Here is a 20,921-nt window from a genome sequence, read left to right as displayed (position 1 = left end):
CGCCCTCCAGGGCCCCCTTGGCCGCCGCGGCGGCTGCAGCGGCGGCGGCGGCTGCACTCCCTCCAGTCCTGCGTGCGCTCCCGCCGCTCGCGCCCTGACAGTGGCCGCCGGCGGCAGCGGCTCCAGATGGCAGTACAGCCCCGCCCGGCCCTGCGGGCGGCCCCCGCCCCATTGGAGCAGCCTGGAGCCAGCGGGGAACCTCACCCTGACCCCCAACTCCAACCCACACCTTGGTAGAGTCCACCCTGCGCAACTCTCTGGGGTGGAAACCCAAGCCCCCTAGAGTTGTCCATGATGCTGAAGCATTTGGGGCACCTGGTGGGCGTTGGAATTGTTGCCTCTTACTGAGCCACTCCCTTAGTGTTTCTGCTCTTTCCCATTCCCAGCCTGCCTAGGTCTCTGAATAGGAAAAATACGTCTCTTATTAGCTGTGTGACCTTGGACAAGTTACTCAACATCTCTGTGGCTTGACCGTGAAAGACCGTTAGAAAGGCCCTTAACAGCAGCTACTTTAGGTGCTGTAAAATTTTACTGCGATAACCCAAGGAAAGCACTTAGCACACAGCAAGTGCTCAACAAACATTCACTGGTATTTATGATTTGTCCTCTGGGTATTCACACTGATGACAGTAAATGGTGGCTGTTAAGCACCGTGCAAAGCTGTCTGCCCATGCCTTTAAACCCTCACAACTTTCATGGCATTACAGATGCGGACACACTCTCATGACGCAATCTACCGTAGGCCACACTGTAGGTCAGCCTACAGGTCGGGAAGAGAGGTCAGCCAGGCTCTCCCCCACCACATGCACATCAATTGCTATCTCCAAAGCTTTAGAAGCCAGTCCCTCCTCCATAGGCAGGCCTCAAGGTAAGGGCTGCAGGTCACTTGTACCAGGACCATGCTGCCTACAGAACTTGTTAAAGATGAAGATCCTGATCGGGTGCGGTGGCTCATGCCTGTAATCCCAGCACTTTAGGAGGCCGAGGCAGGCAGATCACTTGAGCTCAGGAGTTTGAGACTGGCCTGGCCAACATGGTGAAACCCCACCTCTACTAAAAATACAAAAATTAGCTGGGGACGGTGGCATGTTCACGTAGCTACTCGGGAGGCTGAGGCAGGAGGATCATTTGAACCCAGGAGGCAGGGGTTGCAGTGAACCAAGATTGTGCCACTGCACTCCAGCTTGGATGACAGTGAGACTCCATCTAAAAAAAAAAAAAAAAAAAAAAAAAAAAAAAAAAAAATCCTCCAGCTAATTCCCAGGCAACTTCCTTAGCAACCCAAAGGCTAAAGCTCAGGCAGCCCTGGGAATGTGCACAACTAATCAGGCTCCCTAGGTGACTAGGACCTGCTTAGACCTGAGAACCACTACCCTCAACAGTCTTGAGTATTATCCCCACTGCAGGACTACCATGGCTCACGAGTGGAGAGGTACACCTGTCACCAGTTCTCTTCCTGTTTCACCTGTCCTCCACTTAAACACCCCTTGTCCAGCAAAAAGGACAATGATAACCTTCCTAATAGCTCCACAAAGACAATAACCAAATGAGGACACGAGTGGCTGTTCAAAAAGACTTTGATTTTATTTTGTGATCTGTGTCAAACTGCCTCATTCTCAGTGCAGGTGATCCCTCCTCCCCAGGAAACAAGAATTGAGAGGTAGGGTCTTTGTGAAGTCATGGCTTCCATAAGGCCCCAGGGAAACCCCACACAGTTCTGAGAGTTGATGGGAATCCCAGCAAAGACGGGGTGGGTGGGAGACAGTGACAAGGGGTGGTGGTCACCAGTCAAGAGGCTGGGGGTTGGAAACCCGTCTTTGGCCTTGCTCAGCTTTGGGGCTGCCATGTACATGATGGAGATGGGGGAGTGAAATTTCCCCTGACCTGGAAGTACCCCTTTGGCCAGGCATGGCTTTGATTCTGCTAAGGACTCAGCTGAGAGAGGAGCAGGAAACTGTCATGGGCTGGCTTCTTCACAAGGCATTGCTGCTGATGCCCCGGAGTCCGACACCACGGGCAAACTGCTCCAACAGGCCCCCGATGGCACCAGAGGGACTGGGGGCTACTGCCCGAAGCCCCACCGTGCTGCTGTATGCAGCCAAGAAGGCTGAGCGCACCTCCTGCAGCCGAGTCTCTCGATCACTCAGGGCTGCAAGCCTATGGGGAGGGAAAGAGAAAGAACAAAGACATTACCCTGGGACAGGACCCAGCATCCTCCCTCCACACCACCTGTCCTTGTGCTTCTGACTGTACAAATCCAGTGTCTGTCTTATGGCCATGCTATCCTTGTGGTTCAGGCCCCAGATAACTGGCCCTGTTTTCCCTTAAACCATTCCTCAAAGCCTTCAGGCTACTGTTCCCACCTAGAGCAGGAACTTTTACTGGGACACTAACCTTTTTTTTTTTTTTTCTTTTTCTTGAGATAAGGTCTCACTCTGTTGCCCAGGCTGGAGTGCAGTGGCACAATCAGGGCTCACTATAGCCTCAACCTCCTGGGCTCAAGCCATCCTCCTGCCTCAGCTCCTCAAGTAGCTGGGACTACAGGCACATGTCACCATGATGGGGTTTACCATGTTGCCCAGGCTGGTCTCAAACTTCTGGACTCAACTGATCTGCCTGCCTTGGCCTCCCACAGTGCTGGGATTACAGGCGTGAGCAACTATGCCTGGCCTGACCTGACCTGTTGTGAAAATAACTTTCTTTGTGATCACTGGGAAGGAGGGTAGCTAAGCAGGAGGGAATCTGCCCCAGCAGCTCTCTGCTTCCACTCCTCGGGAAGGGCAAGCTGAGGCATGAAGTTTTATACCTAACAGTAAGGAGGCCCCTGAAATCTGGCAGCAGGCTACAGCTGTTGAAAGGCCTCAGCCTTGGCCAGGTGTGGTGGCTTATGCCTGTAATCCCAGGGAGATTGGGAGGCCGAGGCAGGTCAAGAGTTCGAGACCAGCCTGGCCAACATGGCAAAACCTTGTCTCTACTAAAAATACAAAAATTAACCGGGAATGGTGGCATGTGCCTGTAATCCCAGCTATTTGGGAGGATGAAGGCAGGAGAATCGCTTGATCCCCAGAGGCAGAGGTTACAGTGAGCCAGACTGCACCACTGCACTCCAGCCTGGGCAACAGAGTGAGACTGTGTCTAAAAAAAAAAAAGAAAAAGGCCTCAGCCTTGAGGCGTAGACATGATGCATCTTAGGAGGAAGCTATTGCCCTGGAAGAACCCACTGTCTGCTGGGTTGAGGGCAGGGTTCCCCGCTGGAAACCTCTAGGGCTTTAGCTACACCTTCCATCACTGTGGTTCCCAGGTAAACAGCTGAAAGGGTGCTCGCTTTTCCAGAAAGATCTGTGTTCTGATTCTATCCCCCATTCCTCTCTTGGCCTCTATAGGCTCTGATCACAGATGAAAGCCCCTCTTCTTTCCTTACCTTGAAATTACAAGTCAAGAAGGGAAACAAGTGCACACAACTCAGGCTTATCAAAGTGTGACTCCACATGAGGCTGTGTGACATCCCCAAGGGCCTTTAATAGAAGAGGCCCGTGGACTCGACTCAAAGGTCAGGTACTCACATGGTGTTCTCCCGATGGGTCCCTGGAGGGCCCTCTCTAGGGGGTCACAGACCTACATGAGAAGAGCCCTCACCTACATACACCTAAATACTAAGTATTTACACCTAAATACTAAGACCAGCCATGCCTACTAATCTTGCTCCAAATCCGCCCCCAAGAAACCAATGCCTGGACAGTCCCTCCCTGGAAATGTGTCAGAGGCAGCTGAAGTGAACCCAGTCCCAAAGCCTCAATGACTTGTACCCAGGGCTTGTGGGAGCAGAGGGGTATCTGAGGATAAATGACAGTCCTGAGGTAAGTAAGTGGGGAGATAGACAGGACTCAAGGGAAAGCAGATCAGTGGGAGTGAAACGTGAGAGATGGAAGCAGTAGGCTCTGGACAAAGAAAAGTCAAATCGCTCCTGCAGCAGCACTAAGAACATGGAGCTGAGACCGGATTCCTGCACTACCATGAACAATCTTGAAGTCTCTCCTGGTAACTGGGGGAGAAGCATGGCCCGAGATCTTTTTACTTTCTAATTTCACACAGGCCAAAGGCCATGCATGCTTGCCTTAGCTTCTCCTTACAGCATACGAAGAAGAAACAGACCAATTAGTTTACACTCACAGGGAACATCCAAAGATCCATACATGAGCATTCTCACTGCCCTGCCCACCTCCCCCACGCCCCGGCCATGGCTGGGCTGCCCATTTCTGAGAGATGGAAGGGACAGAGACCACAACCTCCTGAGAGATGAGAAAACAAGAGAGGCTATGTGATCCATTTAAGGACACATACCAGGCAAGGGAGGTACTACAGTGCCATTCCTTCTTGAGAGATGAGCTAACAGGCTCAGAAAGGGCAAGGCTGACACTAGAAGATACAGCTGATGAATAGAGCAGCTAGGATTTGGACTTTTTTTTATCAGTTTCTCTGATACCAAAGCCCAAGTGCTGCACTCACATGCTGCACGGCTTCACAGGAATCAACTCTGACCGCATCCCACAATCTTGGAGGCCTTGAGATCATACAGAATCCAGCCCTCCTCTTGAGAACCTCCCAGAACTAAAGGGTTGGCTTGGAGTACTGCCTGGGGCCTAAATTTAGTAGGTTCTAGGGTGGGTGATCTGGGGCTAGAGTTGCCAGTTTCAGTGGCTAACCCCAGGTAAGTGAGGGGTGCTATCAAGCAGGGATATCTGTGCTTCCTTCAGAGATGGCTTTTGGGCAAACAGGGCTGGAGTAGGAAGTCTCTACAGAAAGGTGCGATTTTTTTTTGAGAGGTTTGCTCTTGTTGCCCAGGCTGGAGTGCAATGGCACGATCTTGGCTCACCACAACCTCCACTTCCCGGTTTCAAGCGATTCTCCTGCCTCAGCCTCTCGAGTAGCTGGGATTACAGGAATGTACCACCTCGCTCAGCTAATTTTGTATTTTTAGTAGAGACGGGGTTTCTCCATGTTGGTCAGGTTGGTCTCGAACTCTTGATCTTAGGTGATCCGCCTGCCTCGGCCTCCCAAAGTGCTGGGGTTATAGGCATGAGCCACCACACCTGGCCTGCAATTTTTTTATTTTTAACCTTCAAAAATCGAAGAGATCTTGTTTCTGGCCTAGGGGCTGGCTGCAGTGGAGGCTGTGCCAGGCACAGTGACCTCAGAAGCTCTTTGGTGACTTCACAGCTGCAGGGCCAGGACCTCTGCCATCCTGGAATTTCAAGGTCTGACTGGCTCCTGACTGCCCTCAGTTAGGATCCAGGGCCCCCTTTCCCTTCCCAACTCCGCAAGGCACCTTGCCTCCACCCACCAACATGGGTGGGGATGAGCTGGACTGCGGTGCTGGTGGTGAGGCCCCAGCATGTGCCATTCATCCAGCCCATGGTATGGAGGTGAAGGGAAAGCTTGCTGAGGGGCCCTCAGGCACCACAGCTGAGGAGCAGGTCTTGCTCCCCCGGTCACCGGAGGCTTTCTCCTGCCTGACATCCATGAAGCGGCAGAACAGGCCAGGGGCAGGTGGTTTCCCCGGAGGCAGCTGCTCCAGTCAGGTAACACATTGTAGGGGCTGGAAACTCAGGGTTTTGTAGGTGTGGGATCTAGAATCCCCATCCAATTCTTATTCCTGCCCAGAGGCAAAAACAGAAGACAAGGCGGGTAGAGACAGCAAGTCAACCTAGATTCTGCTCAGGAGCACAGCTTTGGGCTAACCCAGCACCACTCTGGCTCTGGCCTCCACCATACACCTACCTTCACTATCCCACTGTTCTGCCTTCAAACAATTCTCATGTCAGGCAAAGGCTTATACAGAAATAGAATCTTCTATAGTTACAGTCTAGCAGCTTTCCCTTTGGGTGCACCTGAGACACCAGTGGATGGTTTTTAGAGGCTGCAGAGTGAACGCACAAACCAGTGCACTTCCTGACCAGCCACAGGCCTCCTTCATACCTCGGGTTCAGCAGCTGAGAGGGGAGGGGCAGGAGGCCAGGCCAGCTCCCAAGCGCCAGCCTCTGCCTCATTCCTACCCAGCACTCCTGACTGCTCACCAGCTTTTCACATGGGCAGGGGAGTATCCTGCCTTCTCAAGCAAGACACTTACAGACAACTGTTAGGGAGCTCATCCGGGAAGCTGAAAGGGAAAGAGGAGTCTGTGTGCAGGACAGCCCGCTCCTGAATACTGCCACAGCCCGTTACCATCTGCCAGCTGCCATAGTCTGTGGAGAGAGAGGATCCGGGCAGGGGATGGTCCACTGATCTGGGGCAGAGAGGAGAGAGAGGGGAGAGGATGCAGTCAGTCATATGCCTGACACAGGCTCTGGAGGGGACTGGGGGGCTAGCATGGCCCTGGCTGCTAGGTTCTGTTGTCAATCACTGTCTCCAAAAGTCTAAAAAAAAAAAGCTGGACAAGTAGTGACCGAGAAAAAAGAACAGATCACCAGGTAAGCTCAGCTGTGAGGACAGTACTTTGTGCAGACTTACTGTGGAAGCAAAAAACGAGAACAAAGCATGGCAGTAAGAGTGAATCGGAGCGACAGCCTGGGACCAGGGTGTGCCTGTGCTGGGAGCAAACATGGCAAGGACAATCTCAACAGCACCAAATGAAGGGAGCAAGGCTAGCACCCAAATGAAGGTGTACCGGCAGCCGGGTCACCCATGCTTCCTGGAATGCAGATTTGCAGGGTGGGCAACAAAGAACCCAGGAGTCCCATCAGAAGAGACAGAACAGGCCTCTTGGGGATTGTGGAGGGTATGACCTAGACTGAAGAGTGATGGAATGGGAGTCCTGAAGTCCCCCCTTTCTCTGCGGTGCCATAGTTTGTATTCAGAAGCATCAGCCCAGCAGACTCAGTGGCTATGCCCAGAGGGAAGGGATGAATCAGGCAGGCAGCCTGACAGCTTCATCAGGCCTTCTTCAGATGGAGGTTTGGGGGGTGGGAGGAAGAAAGTTGTGCTGGGAATCTACTGCTTCCGCCTCCTCCCCACTCACAGCCAACCCCCCTCTTCTGTCCTGGGCAGTAGTCCAGCCAGTGCGGGTGAGGGAGGAGATAGGGAGACATCAAACAAGGCCCTTCCACCTGCTACCCCAGGTCCCAGTCCCCAGAGGGACATCATCTTTGATGCTTGACCCTTTATTCTTTCATCCAAAAACAGCAGGAGGTGTTCCAGTAGGGACCCAAAACAGGAATGAAGAGCAGGGATTGGGAGTGGAGAAAAATGTTCACTGGCCTTGGCTCCCCCAGCTGGCTGGTATCAAGGGCTCCTAGTCTGAGGTGACAGCCCGACTGGTCACTGGGCCAGTCTTATCCCCAAGCAGCTGCCACTGGACTGCAGCTGGCCAGGCACTGCAACTCTGGCAATCCTTAACCATCTCCATCTGTAAGACAGGTGAAGATACTTGCCTGATGTATCACAGCTAGGGAGTGTGAGAAGAGGTTTTTGTTTTTCCAGTCTTGTCACCCAGGCTGGAGTGCAATGGCGTGATCTGGGCTCACTGCAACCTCTGCCTCTTGGGTTCAAGCAATTCTCCTGCCTCAGCCTCCCAAATGTAATCCCAAGTATCTGGGAACACAGACGCCCACCACCATGTCCGGCTAATTTTTTTGTGTGTATTTTTAGTAGAGATGGGGTTTCACCATGTTGGCCAGGCTGGTCTTGAACTCCTGATCTCTGGTGATCTGCCCACCTCGGCCTCCCAAAGTGCTGGGATTACAGGCGTGAGCCATTGCGCCCGGCTGAGAAGAGATTTTTAAAACCAAGAATGATTGCACATTTGTCCTGAAACAGAACCACCTTGGGACCAGGAAAAACAGATGGTTTTCTATGTTAAGGCTGCCATAAATCGGAACCCCCTACAACATACAGACTTACCACATTCATCATTCCTGCTAAACTCTAGAAGGTGCGTGATGGCAGTATTAGGGATGAGAACAGGACATGGTCTGTCACCTGACGGAAGCCCCTAAGGCCCGACAGAGCAGGGCTTCCTTGTTTCTAGATGGAGAAACTTGGGCTCAGGCAGTCTGTAAATCAGAGACAGCTCCCCAGGAGCAGCCTGCCCTGTGCCTCCTCCAGGTCACACTAGGCCTTCAGCCGGCACAACCCTGAGGTGCATCCTAGCTCCACAAATCTCATCTATTGTTCAAGCTGCAGGGTAGAATCTTTTCCAGTTTTAGTAGCTTGTGGGAAAACAACAGCTAAAAACCAGAATGTTGAGGGAATGGAAGGGATGCTGACTAGGATGAGGCACAGCTGGGGCCAGGAGCATGGGGAAGTTTCTCAGGCCCCAAAACCACTCCCCCAGAGCCAAAGAGTAACACTAGCAAAGGAAACATGGCCAATGGGAGGGAGTTACTGACTGGCTCCCCTCAAGGATTCCAGGTCCCCTGGGCTAGTCACTTCCCTTTACTTCCCCCATGTCCCAGCAGGTAACACCGGCCAAGAACTGCATTTGGAGCAGCTGTTGGATGGATTAGGCGGCACAGACAGCAGCAGTGTATGTGATCCCAGGGGACAGAAGCATCTCTCAGCAGGAAGCCATCTTCTGCAGACTCTGGGATTTTTCAAGAGTGAGCATACTGGCTACAAAGGAGTTTTCCTATGTGAGGCCTTTGTCAAAGGAAGGGCTACAAAGTGACCATTCAGCTCCTGGGGTTGAGGGCAAAGGGCCATGCTAAGCAGGAAGGTGTCCACAAATACTACCATGGATTAGCTGGCTGCAGGGTACATCTACAGTGGGTCATGTCACCAGGAGTAAGGACCTGTGCCCATATACTGAGAAGGGAGGAAAAGCCTTCCAGTCAGTCTAAGAACACAGGTAACTTAACCAGCTTCAACAAGAGCCCAAACCCTTTTGCCCTGGGCAGCAAACAGAGGGGTCCAATCTCCACCCCCTCTGCTCTCCCACTACACAACTGGAGAGAACATGGGACCAAACAACCCTCAAACTGGATGGTGGTAGAGCAGACAACGCTTCAGAGGTCACCTGTCCACATCTCAGCGGCTCGGACCTCTGCCTAGGAGGGTGGGAGCTCAGCAACATTTCACTTCCTTAGTGGGATACAGCCCAGGGCCCTCTTCATAGCACCCAGAGCTGTAGTTCCTACAGACTCCCACCTCCCCAGATGCCCTACTGATAGCCAACTCAGAGCAGGTGTCTTTTAGCTAGTCCTTTCTGGAAGGGGGTACAAGAATACTCACACAAACTGAGCTGGCTCAACCCAGGCAAGAACACACAGGTCGGGATGTGGGCCTGGCCTTTTATGCAGCTGTCAGACAAATGACTGATAAGGCCAAATCCTTAACCACAGCTACCGTTTGCTGGGCATTGGTAAAAAGGTATTTACTATGAGTATTTACTCCATCCATCCCAATCCAGTCCAATCCATCTATCTGTCTATCCGTCCATTCAATCTATCTATCTAATCTATCTTTTGTATTGGCAGGGTCTAACTATGGTGCTCAGCCTAGTCTTGAATTCCTGGGTTCAAACGATAATCTGACCTTGGCCTCCCAAAGTGCTGGATTACAGGCATAAGCCATCACGTCCAACCCATTATTTCATTTTAACCCAAACTTACGGGGGCCTGAATCATTTTTCCCCCTTTAAAACAGGATAAAATAACCAAGCTCAGAAGGGAAGTGATTTTTCCAAGTCAGACAGCTAGGACTGCAAAGCTATGACTGAAACCCAGGTCTGACCAAAGCCCTTGCAATAATACACTCATCTTTCTTCCTGGTAAGGGGTGGGCACCTCAGAAATCAGTTCATGGACCACCACATAACCTCCAATGGGAATAAAACACACAGCTTCTACCTATAACTGAAAAAAAGAGGCTCTCATGTGACCCCTTGATGTGAGAAAGGAAGCAGCGTGTCATCCTGGGAGCTGCTGTCAACCATTTTGCCACCATTAGGGAAGCTGGGCAGAGAACAAAGCTAACATGCAGAAGGAGGCAACGGGAACAAACTACAGGGAAATAGAGCTGGAACCTTGATCAGGCTGCACTTGAAGACTGATTTTCCACTAGGCTTTTCCATATACAGTTGTTCCTTGTTATTCCTTTTTATCGCAGGGGATTGGTTCTAGGATCACCACCCACTTACCACCCCACCAATACCAAAGTCCTTGGATGCTCAAATCCCTTACATAAAATGTAGTAGCACAGCTGATCCTTGAACAACACACATGAACTGCACGGGTCCACTCATCTGCAGATTATCTCCTGCCTCTGCTGCCCTACACAGCAAGACAACCCCTCCCTCCACTTTCTCCTCAGCCTCCTCAGCAAGAAGACCCTTATGATCCACTTCTACTGAACACACAGGAAATACAGTTTCTCTTCCTTATGATTTTCTTAACATTTTATTTTCCTCTAGCTTACCTAAGAATACAGTATGTAATAGAGATAACATACAAAATATGTGTTAACTGACTTTATGTTATTGGTAAGGCTTCTAGTCAACAGCAGGCTATCTGTAGTTTTTGGGGAGTCAGACTTATACACAGATTTCAACTGAATGGGGTGAGGGATAGCCCTAATCCCTGCATTGTTCAAGGTCACTTGTATTTGCATATAACCTATGCATATCCTCCCATATGCTTTAAATCATCTCTAGATTATCTGATACAATGTCAATACTCTGTACGTGGTTGTTATACTGCATGTTCATTGTATTACTTTCTATTGTTTATGTTATCTTGAATGTTTTCAATCTGGTTGGCTGATCATGGATGTGGAACCTGCAGATATGGAGGGCTGACTGTAAATGTGTTTCCTTTACTGTTTCAGTCAGTGAGATGTGTTTTCTGTTACTTGCATTTGAAAACATCTGACAAGGCTGATACAGAAGGTTTGAAGGTATACAGCTAGGAAGGACCTTGGAATTACCTAAGCCTCTGATTACACAGATAAGAAAATGGAAACCCAAAGTCATCAAGTGATATGTCATGAAGTCACACACAGTTAGTACCTGAACTAAGACAGAGAATCCTGGGTTCTGAGGGGACCTAGCTGTCACCTAATCTAAACTTACCCTGCTCCCACCCACAAGCAGACAGCCTAGGACAGAGCTAGTTGCTCAAGAGTAGTTAGCAGGTGGTGGAGGTTGGGGGAAGAGTAGCTAACTGGGCAGCAGAGGTTGGTCCCTGTGTTGCTACTCAGCTATTCAACCAGGCTGCTGGGCATCCCCCAGCAAACTTCATCTGCTCTTCAGGTAGCCTGGCTTCAAGCTGGGCTCAGTGGTGGCACCATCCCTCCTTGGGCATGGATAATGCTGTGCTAGCAACCCCCCTACTCCTAAAGGATGTGTGACTCCAGAGCAGAGGCCAAGGCCATGCAAGGTGGAGCGACCTGCTAACCAGAGGTGGGGGAGGCATGTGAGCTCAGAGTATTGGTCCTGGCCCGTCTCAGCCCTCAACCCTGTCACTGATGAGAGATTTAACAATGGTCCAGAAATGCAGCTTAATCAGAAGCTGCTGCAGCAACAGCTAACAATGATTAAAAACCACCAGGCTTGCCAAAAAGGGGTATGGGCTGGGGGTTAGTAAGAATTGGCACCCCACAGAACTTTCTTCCCAACCTGATTCATACCTACTACTTAACTTTGAACAAAGCTTCACAGATTCATTCCATGGGGGAATCCTGCTTTAAAAGAGAGATGCCTGTAGAATTTGGAGCATATAAAAACCCAAAGAATTCACATTAGAAGAATTTTGGTTGTCACAGACAGCTTCACTAAAAGGTTTCTTTCCATACAGCTTCTCCTAACACATTAAAGACCTGGCTATTGTTACCTAAGAGGCAGGGAAGCTAATCCCTTAGGCACTTTAAAAGACTAAATTAATTTTAATGGTAATGGAAATATATAATTAGAATGCTCCAAATCTGAATAATCTGGACTTTCAAAACCTCTGACCAACAGGCATCCAAGTCAGAAGAAGCCTGGCTCCAGACAGGCCTCCCCCAAACAGACCAGCAGAAGGATCTAACACCTCACAGTTGCCCACCCCACGCCTTTCAAAGCCTTGCACCCATCTTGGTACAGCTATCCCAAGTTTGGCCAAGTCCCAGTGTGCAGGGCTCTGAGGTCAGGAGGACAACCCCTATCCTCCTCAGCCTCCCAAGAGAGGGCCTTGGTGGCCATCCTGACTGGCCACAAGAGCCTGAGCCACGTCCTGCAAGCAGAAAGTCACCTGTGAGACTGAGGGACACTATCACAAGATTGGAAAGTGCTATCTTTTGGCAGGCAGAAGATGGCGAGCTAGCGTGTGGTAACGGGTGATGGAGTGCTGCCTCAACTTGGGAGCTCACTGCATTCTGGGCAGTTAAGACTGAGGCAGGACCCAGAGGACAAGAAGAACCTTCTGGTTTCCTCCCTAGTAGTTCAGCAATGCTGCACAGGCAGAAAAGGAGGCAGGGACCATGACCTCAAGCCACAGCCTGGAACAGTGAGGGTCACACAGTGCCACTGCAGCCCCAGAGTGGCCCTGAAGACAGCTGGGTGCAGACAAGGGTGGTGCGGCAGCAGGCATGCACACAGAGGATGGGACGGGGCACCAGCACATGGGCTTGTCTGTCTGGCCCCGTCTCTGCCCCACCACTTCCAAGACACCTCCTATGGGGCCAGACAGCGTGTGGCCGTAGTTTCACAGACTCAGCTCCAGCACTCAGGCAGTGTTCTGAGCTGAAGAGCTCACTCAGGGGTGAGCACACAGGGCCCCTGTGGGCAGTGCAGTCTGGAACGCCCACTCCCGCTTATCTGCTCTGCCTACGTGCAGAGGATGTTCTTCCCCATATTCCTTCATTGCCTGTTTTTGCCCAGAGGGAAAAATCAGAGGGGTGATGGGAGGAGGGTTCCAGAAGTTTCAGAATGTTTTTCTTCTTAACAGACCTATTACTACCAAGGATGAAACTGAGTCTGAAAATCACATGGATGTGATGTGGCAGGGCTTGACTTGAATCTGGGATGGAATCTAAAGCTCATGCCCATTCTTCTAAATGCCCCTTTCTCCCTGGAATTCACCAAGGGCCTGAAGTCCCACACTGCTTTATTTGCTACAGAAAGGCGAGACATTCTCAAAGCTTTAGAAAACAAAGCAATTCACAGAATTCTTTCGACAGAGTATGAAGTGGAAAAAGTGGTAGGAAATGCTTTCCCCAAGTGCCAGACCAGTCCTCAGTCCTAGCCTCTGGCCCGTGCTCAGCTCTAAACTCACCCAGAAAGCACCGTTCCTGCAGCACCCTTCAGCCACGGCCCTGGCATGGCCACCCTGGCTGAGCTGCTCCCTTTCCAGGTGTGCAGTCACCACCATTTGTCCCAGCCACACACATGTAGCTCAGCTCCCTAACATCTGTTCTCACTGCTTCACCAATTCAGACTTGAGATGTGAGAGCCAGAAGGGACTCAGAATCTAGATCCATCTCTTCAATCACAATGGGAGGTGCGCCTAGGGGGCTGGGATCTGCCAAAGGTAACAAGTGGAGGCAGTCCCTATTCCCCACTATCACATCACAGCCACAGCACTTCTGGGTTCCCCTGCATTCTGCTAGGGTTTGAGGAAGGAATCTCAAAACATTCTACAAATCAGCCCTTGGTTTATTACCAAACACTAACCCATCCTCCAAATACTGGGCCTGCAAGCTTAGAAACCCTATCTTGAGACCCTAGCTCAGGTGCTGGGCTCCCGACCCTCCAGTCTTATTAAGGGGGAAAGCTAGCCACTTCCAACAGCAAGGGCTTTGGAGCTCCTCACCTGGGTTTGGGGACCTCCAGGGGACTGCTACCCATCCTGAAAAAGTTATCAGAATGGTTTGAGGATGAGGAGCTGGAAGACCTGGCTTCTACCAGCCCCTGGTAGGAAGGCAAGCGGTCCTCTGAGGGTTGTGGCCGGTTCCAGAGGACACTCTGTGGAGAGGATGAGTGGCTCTTCCTCCTGCAGTGGAAGGAGCAGGGCTGTGAGCCAGGGGCCACTGCAGGCAAAGCCCTCTGCCCACCCTCACTGAATTTCAGGCCCAGGGTTTACTTCCACTGGCAAAACGTCACATAGGAGTGGGCAAACATTAGCACTCTCTCCAGCTCAGGGCCATGGGTAGCAGGGCTGGGTCTTTATGGAGGGCCTATGGCATCCAAATCACACTAGCCTACTGGCCTCGAAGTATGTGCTAGAAAATCATTCCTCACTGTTCAGTCACTGCCCACCTCCATATGTTATGCAAAATCTTTTTTTTTTTCTTCTTTTTTTTCCCCTAAGAGACGGGGTCTCATTATGCTGCCCAGACTGATCTTGAACTCCTGGGCTCAAGTGATCCTCCTGCCTTGGCCTCCCAAAGTGCTGGGATTATAAATATGAGCCACCACTCAGGACTGTGTTATACAACATCTTGAGCCATATGTCTATGGTGAAAGTCATCAGGGTCTCAATTTCATGAAATTCTCAAAGGAGCTGACCTTCAAACAAGTTCCCAATTCCCTATCATCTTACACCCACCTTTTTGGTTTTCTTTTTCCAAAATGGCCCCCTATCTCCCCAACAAATGATACAATGGAGCTCCTCCAATACCAGCCTCCCAGCCCCCCTGCCCTACCCTGCCTAGCCACTTCTCTGTCCCACAGGGAGCCCTAGCCCTTTATGTTCCTGGGCCACCACAGGTAGTGCCCTTCACCAACCAGATGGCTGGCTTCCAAGGCCCAGTAGAGACAGCAGGAGCACGGAGCTATCTTCTCAGCTCTTCTGTTGGGGGCCCCCTTTGTTCTCAGGGCTCCAGCCTGACTCCCTGGTGCTGATGGCCCTGGGCCACAGCTGTGAGTGACCTTGGTCCCAGTCTGGCCCCTTACCAAGCTGCCTGAGTCGACGCTCCTGCTGGGACCAACTCCACGGCCTCATAGGTGAAGCTCCCAGTGGCTCCTGGGGAACTCTCCATGACCAGGGAGAAGTCGCTGCCAAGGCTGGTGGTGCTGCCACGGTCCTTTCGTCCTAAAAGTAGCCAGTGCCATCAGTCAGTGTGTTACCTTCTCCCACTACTAGTCCCCTACTTTTTCTATACCACATAACTAGGGGAAAAAAAAAAACCAAAAAACTTCTAGGATGAACAGTTCCTGCCTGATCTGTACTCAGGAAGATGCATGGAGGAAGGGAAATCTATTGGGGCCCAGGACTCACTCAGCATACAGATGTCTTCCAGGGTGAAGCCTCCATCCCGGGCTGGCAAACTCTTCCTCCTAGAAACAGAAGCTGGAGCAGTAAATTCCAGATCTATCTGGGGTTTTATTGTCTCCTGTTCCTAATCCTGCCTGCCCTGGAAAGCAGCTCAACTCACTAGCAACTCATGGAGATGGGTCCTAGCCTAGGGAGTGTTATAAAACACCAGGCCCACTGCTGGGACACATGCTGCAAGGCTCTGTCCAACACACAGGTGCAGATTTCTGAGGCCAGCAAGGTCTGCATCCTTCTCATCAGCTTGTGCCCTGAGCGTTCGTGTTCAAATCTGGCCCAACATGCTTGTAGCTCGGATTAGGAAAGCAAACCAACTCAGGCAAGACCCCAACTCTCACAGGGGTCCTAAGGCAGTTGCCAGCGAAGACGCTTGCATTTCCCAGGCTGGAAGCAGCAGCCTTCTGCCCCTTTGTAGGGGGCTGCAGTGTTCAGCCAGACTTTCTGCTATAGGCCATGGAGGGCAAGAGTCAGCTTGAGTGCACTGGGAGTTGAGTCCTCCTACTCCTGGGCTGGCTTCTTCCTGCAGCAACGCACCTGTTCTCTTGGTCATCAGAGACCATTCATCTGTCCCAAAGCCTGTCTGCTAGTGTGACTCCAAGTTGACCCCAACATGGCCTTCCCTGCAGAAGAGCCTCTTCACCAGTGGCCTTCAGCAGGGACCGCTACCCTGGCCTCAGAGCGAAGGCAGGAGGGAGCACCAGCCCAACAAGGAGGGAGGCAGGGTGGGAATGAGGTGGCCAGCCTCTGCCTGCCAGGGAGCAGCCCTTCTCAAGAGTGCCCTGGCCCAGCATGACACGTGTAGGCCTCCACTTACCTCTGGGTCTTCAGAGCAGAGAACTCCTCGGAGGTAATATGCTTCAAAAAATTGAAGCAGAAGAAGAAAATCTAAAGGAGAGACCAAAGAGCAAAGCACAATGAGAAGAACCAAGGAGGCAGAACTCACAGGAGAGGGCAGCCAGCCACTCAGGTCAAGGCCCCTGCCGGACAGTGGCCCTGCTGTGGGACTCTGTGGGTGTTCTGGTCCATAAATGGTGTGGGTGGTACAGAGGCCTTGGCAGGGCCTGGCAGATGCACTTGGACCGGGGGAAGGCAGGAAGGGATTTCCTTCCTAGGACTGCCAGGGTTAAGACAGCAATTTTTGTTGCTGTTGTTTGTTTTTTGAGACGGAGTCTCGCTCTGTCACCCAGGCTGGAGTGCAGTGGTGCAATCTCGGCTCACTGCAAGCTCCACCTCCTGGGTTTATGCCATTCTCCTGCCTCAGCCTCCCGAGTAGTGGGACTACAGGCGCCCGCCACCACGCCTGGCTAATTTTTGGTATTTTTAGTAGAGACACGGTTTCACCATGTTAGCCATGATGGTCTGGATCTTCTGGCCTTGTGATCTGCCCACCTTGGCCTCCCAAAGTGCTGGGATTACAGGCGTGAACCACCACACCCGGCCAGGCCATTGATTTTTCAAACCATTGTCAAATTCAACATATGTGTTCTCAAGTGGTTAAAAAGGATAAAGTGAAATGGTACCCTCTCCACTCTTCTAAGATTCCCAGGGAGAGACGCTAACAGGGAAGGACAGCTGTGGGAGAGATGACTTGGGCGCAGGGAGAATAATGGACAAAGCAGGAACATAATGGAAGGCAAAGGAATCACATTTTTTAGGAGACGCACCCAAAAATACTGGTTCAGAACTAGGGGTGTGGGCAGTCACTGTCTGGTCTAGAGCCTCCCTTGCTGAGAAGCTGTGAGGGTCAGGTCTTAAGCCTGAGATGGGCATAGGCAGGAGGCTCCTGACCCCACCCACACCCCCACCTCCATGAGCAAATTATCTTCTTCCTTCTAGCCAGTGCCTAGCCTAGGGGCCTCCAGGAAGCACACACCAGGCTTCTGCTTCTGTGGTGATTCCCAAAGGCCTGGCCCATGAGCCCCTCCCTCAGAGAAATCCTCACTTGGCATCCCACAAGCCCTGTCAGTTTCTTCTCTCTGTGTGCCCAGGCAAGGAGCTTCCCCCGACAAGGAGAGGGTTGCCCAGGTCGGGTCAATACGAAAATATTGTGTTACATAAGATTAAACAGGTGTTTTCACTGCAGACTTTGTAGTCTTTAATATACTAATATGTTCCTAGAACCTCCAAGGTGAGGTGGGGAGATGACACAATCATGTTTAACTAATAGGCCTGGGGGTTTTGCTTTGGACACATCAGTGTCTGGATTGTCTTGGGGGTGGTAAACGAAAGGTCCTGAAGATGAACGCTGCAGTTGAGGAGAGCCTCTTGTCTACATGGAGAGATGCCAAGGTCTCAAACTCAGACACTACTTGGCTCAGCCCCACCCTCTGCAGGCAGATCTGGTCTGCTTTGTTGGGGTAGGGATATTACAGGGAGGGTAGAATGTCCCGGAGCTCTGCGCAAGTTCCAAAATGAGAGGCTACAAAGAGGCTTCTTTAAGCACTGATTTCAATGCCAAAGTCACCGCCTCTGAGGAAGTTCACGGAGGCCTCTGAGGAATAGGCTTAGAGCTCTACAGCCCTGGCAGACGCGATAAGTATTCAGAAGAAGAGATTTGGAAGGGGAGAGGAGCAGCTGAGACGGAGGAACAAAAGGAGGAGGCGCGAGATAAGATGCCCAGGAAGGAAGCAGCCTCACGAGGGTGAGAAAGATGAGAAACACACTTTGGGAAAATGGGGGAGTGGGGGCCAAAGAGAAGGAGCTGGCACTGTGGGGCAGCCTCCGTGCTGGGCTTCTGGACTCATTCTCCTAGTGAGGCAGCACGCTTGACACCAGGAGACTCAAGGTGAAGCACATCACCCAAGGTAACCCAGGCAGTAAGGGGGCCAACTAGGGGACACACTCAGGGCCGACTCCAGACCTGCATGTGATGAAAACAGGCACTAACAGGTAAGGCCTGTGGAGAGTAGCCGACAGGATGGGGGCGCAGAGGTGGTGACGGGCATGGGGTAGAGAGTGCTGAGCACGTGGGAAGAGGAAGGAAGAGCAGGTCCGAGGAGAGGGGACCTGGAGGCAACCATCAGGGGCAGGACCCTGCTGCTGGGCACCCTGACATTGAAAAGTGGCTGAAGGGTGTGATGGGAGGGTGAGGAAGAGAAGTGCTGCTGCATTTTAGCTATAGAGACGGGGGAACAGAAAAGACTTGTAAGATGGTTCCAGAGCTGAGCAGAGAAAACGAATGGCCTGTGAGAGGGAAGATCACAGGCAGCCAAGGCAGCCTTGTAACTGCTCACCCCGACTTGTGGGCTTGTATTATCTCCACGGCACAGGCCCATGAGGCCCAGAACAGACAGCTACTATGTGGGTGCTTGTCCTGCCATGTTGCCTTGGACAGGTAGGACAGGGGGCCACATTCCTGCATACCTGGGGCAAGGAGCTGTCCCTAAAACATGGAACTCAGACAGGCCACCCCCTGCCCCTCTTTCAGTGCTGAGCTGCGCCCACAAATTGTAGGTGGCACTCACCTCCTCCCCTTTGCTGAGCCGATCTACCAACATGTGCCTGAAAAAAGGAGGGTGGAGAGGCAAAGTCAGCAGCACCAAGATGAGAAGGCCAAGAGGACAGGGTCACCAGACAGACTGTGTCACTGGCACCAGCGTGGCAGGTGGGGCCTGATCAGCAGCTTCGGTCCTTCTCAAGGGGTAGAATTATCCTTACCTCCAACCCCTGTCAAGGGAGCCACTACACAACTCACATACAGAAACTGTTACCAAGGCCCCAAAACCCGACTCCTGCAAAGGCTTACCCAAAGAGGAACCAGTCATAGGCCACAGTGAGGTAGAGGATCTCAGCAGGCTTCAGGGACGTGTGGATGAGCCCATCCTGGAAGAGACCACAGGAGCTGTGACAGAGCCCTCTTCTCGTCCCCAGGAGCTAAACCATAACCAGACCCAGTGACAACGCAAGCTGACGAACACCCTGAAGGACAGGGTTAAACACATCTGCTCTGAGCAATGGCATCCCCTGCCTCAACCTCTGTCTGGAGACAGTCCTAACACACCCAAAGAGCAGAGCTTGGTAAGGGCCCATTCATACTCACAGCCCACAAGGAAAGGCGCAGGAGGGAGATGAAGAGGGGGGTCCGATCCCAGCCTGAGATACAGTGTACCAGCAGCCCGCTGTCATCTACTCAGGAACCACAGGAGAGGATGCCCAGGAGAGAATCAGACATGGGCCGATGAGCAGGGAAGTACCACCACCCTGGCCTGGTGGAGAGAGCCAGGCCCCACCAGCTTCTGTCTTCCCCACTGGCCTCCCCACGGCTCTTCTCCAGCCTAGTCCCAGAACGGGGTGAGTGGCAGGAATCTGGCTTTGTAGCCTCCTTTCTTCCTTTCTGGCTATAGTTCTCAGTGTACTTCTGGGGACACAGTGCAGCCTGCACAGTCCACTTTGCGCAAGTCATTTAGGCAGGGCTGACATCCCTACCCAGTTTCTCAGAGGGCACTACAAGTATTTTTTTGGGGGCGGGGAGTGGACAATTTTTCAGTGTGCAGGGCTGCATGAGTTGCAGGACAATGACTATCCCTGGCCAACCCCAACCACATGCTAGTACTACCTTCCCCACCCTCTAGTTTCTACAGCACCCAATACGCCAGACACACATTTCCAGAAGTGCTTTGAGGGGTAGGTACTGCCCCCAGCTAGAGAACCAGTGCCTGGCTCCAAGGGCTGGCATGTGACTTTGTGGCAACTCTCCCTCCAGTGACTAGTTCAAGGATGGGCACTTAACCCAAACTGGGCCAATGAGCATGAGCTCAGACTTTTACTGGAACTCCAGAGACTGAGGCAGTCTCCCCTGGTGGAGCTAAGATGGTGGAAGACAGGTCTGGAATGGCTGCCAGCCATGAGGCCAAGACAGTGGTTTTGAGAAACAGAGAAAGATTCTTTATGGTGTTCACCTGGCTCTGTTCTTGGGCCTTCTTGGTTCCATAAGCCAATGCATTTCCACTTGTTTGAGCAAGTGCAACTCCTACAGAAGTCCTGACTGCTACCAGGGATTTAGAGTCCGTCTGCTCTAGAGACATTGAGCAAGCCAGGCCCATCCCATCAAAACAGCCAAACTGGGTGGAGGACTCTGGAGAACAGGGCCTCTACAGGCTGTGTGCATCCGCTGAGCAGCCAGGATTGATTCTCTCATCTCATGCCTCATCTTTCTGAATGAGAGGCCCATCCTGGCCCCACACACAATGCTGATGAGCAATGCTGAGCCAGTGTGAAAATACCCTGTGCACGGCAGAGATGGTAATGAGTTCTTAATTTTGTTTTCCAGGATTTTGAGGACATGGAATAAAGCCACCAATGGACAAATCCCACCCAGCCTCTGGGATTCTAGGAACTCCCCAAATCCCTCTCCCACAGTGCAAAAGTTAGGTGTGCGACTCCAACAAACATACAGTTGAGGTAGAATGAACTGGGAACTCCCCAAGGGTGCAGTGGCTCGAGGGATCTGGAGGAGACAGACTCACCATCGCTGTTAACTAAGGAAAGCAGCAGCTTCAGGTAGTTTTGTGTTTGTTGCACCAGGTCCCAACACTGTTGGAGAAAATTGAGAAGAAAAGGGGTCTAAGAATGGACATTAACTCAGATTTAGAATTTAAAGTATTTAAAAAACAAAATGCCCAGTTATTCTGGGGCAACTACACAAGGCCCTTGGTCACACACCACAGGTTTTGAATCCCAG

The 20,921-nt window shown here is 51.7% G+C and overlaps 1 protein-coding gene across 4 annotated transcripts in view; it reads right to left on the bottom strand.

The window, feature by feature from the left end:
- Nucleotides 1-1,559: 1,559 nt before the first annotated feature.
- Nucleotides 1,560-20,921, bottom strand: part of MTMR14 (myotubularin related protein 14) — a 53,770-nt gene continuing 34,408 nt past the window's right edge. Inside the window, exons 10-19 of one of the 4 annotated variants that reach the window (XM_017880325.1) lie at nt 20,707-20,773; nt 19,281-19,366; nt 18,987-19,063; nt 18,706-18,742; nt 16,056-16,126; nt 15,188-15,246; nt 14,863-15,001; nt 13,781-13,960; nt 6,128-6,283; nt 1,560-2,157 (exon numbers count right to left, since the gene is read on the bottom strand). In XM_017880325.1, the coding sequence (XP_017735814.1) occupies nt 1,974-2,157; nt 6,128-6,283; nt 13,781-13,960; nt 14,863-15,001; nt 15,188-15,246; nt 16,056-16,126; nt 18,706-18,742; nt 18,987-19,063; nt 19,281-19,366; nt 20,707-20,773 (1,056 nt within the window). In that variant the 3' untranslated portion in view covers nt 1,560-1,973. The other 3 variants (XM_017880326.1, XM_017880327.1, XM_017880328.1) reach the window with 3 other exon arrangements.

The sequence above is a fragment of the Rhinopithecus bieti genome, unplaced genomic scaffold (genome assembly GCF_001698545.2).
Source record: "Rhinopithecus bieti isolate Rb0 unplaced genomic scaffold, ASM169854v2 scaffold_12592, whole genome shotgun sequence".
In the NCBI taxonomy this organism is placed as follows: Eukaryota; Metazoa; Chordata; class Mammalia; order Primates; family Cercopithecidae; genus Rhinopithecus; species Rhinopithecus bieti.
The sequence above is the reverse complement of the archived record's forward strand: the minus strand, read 5'-3'. Positions and strand labels throughout refer to the sequence as shown.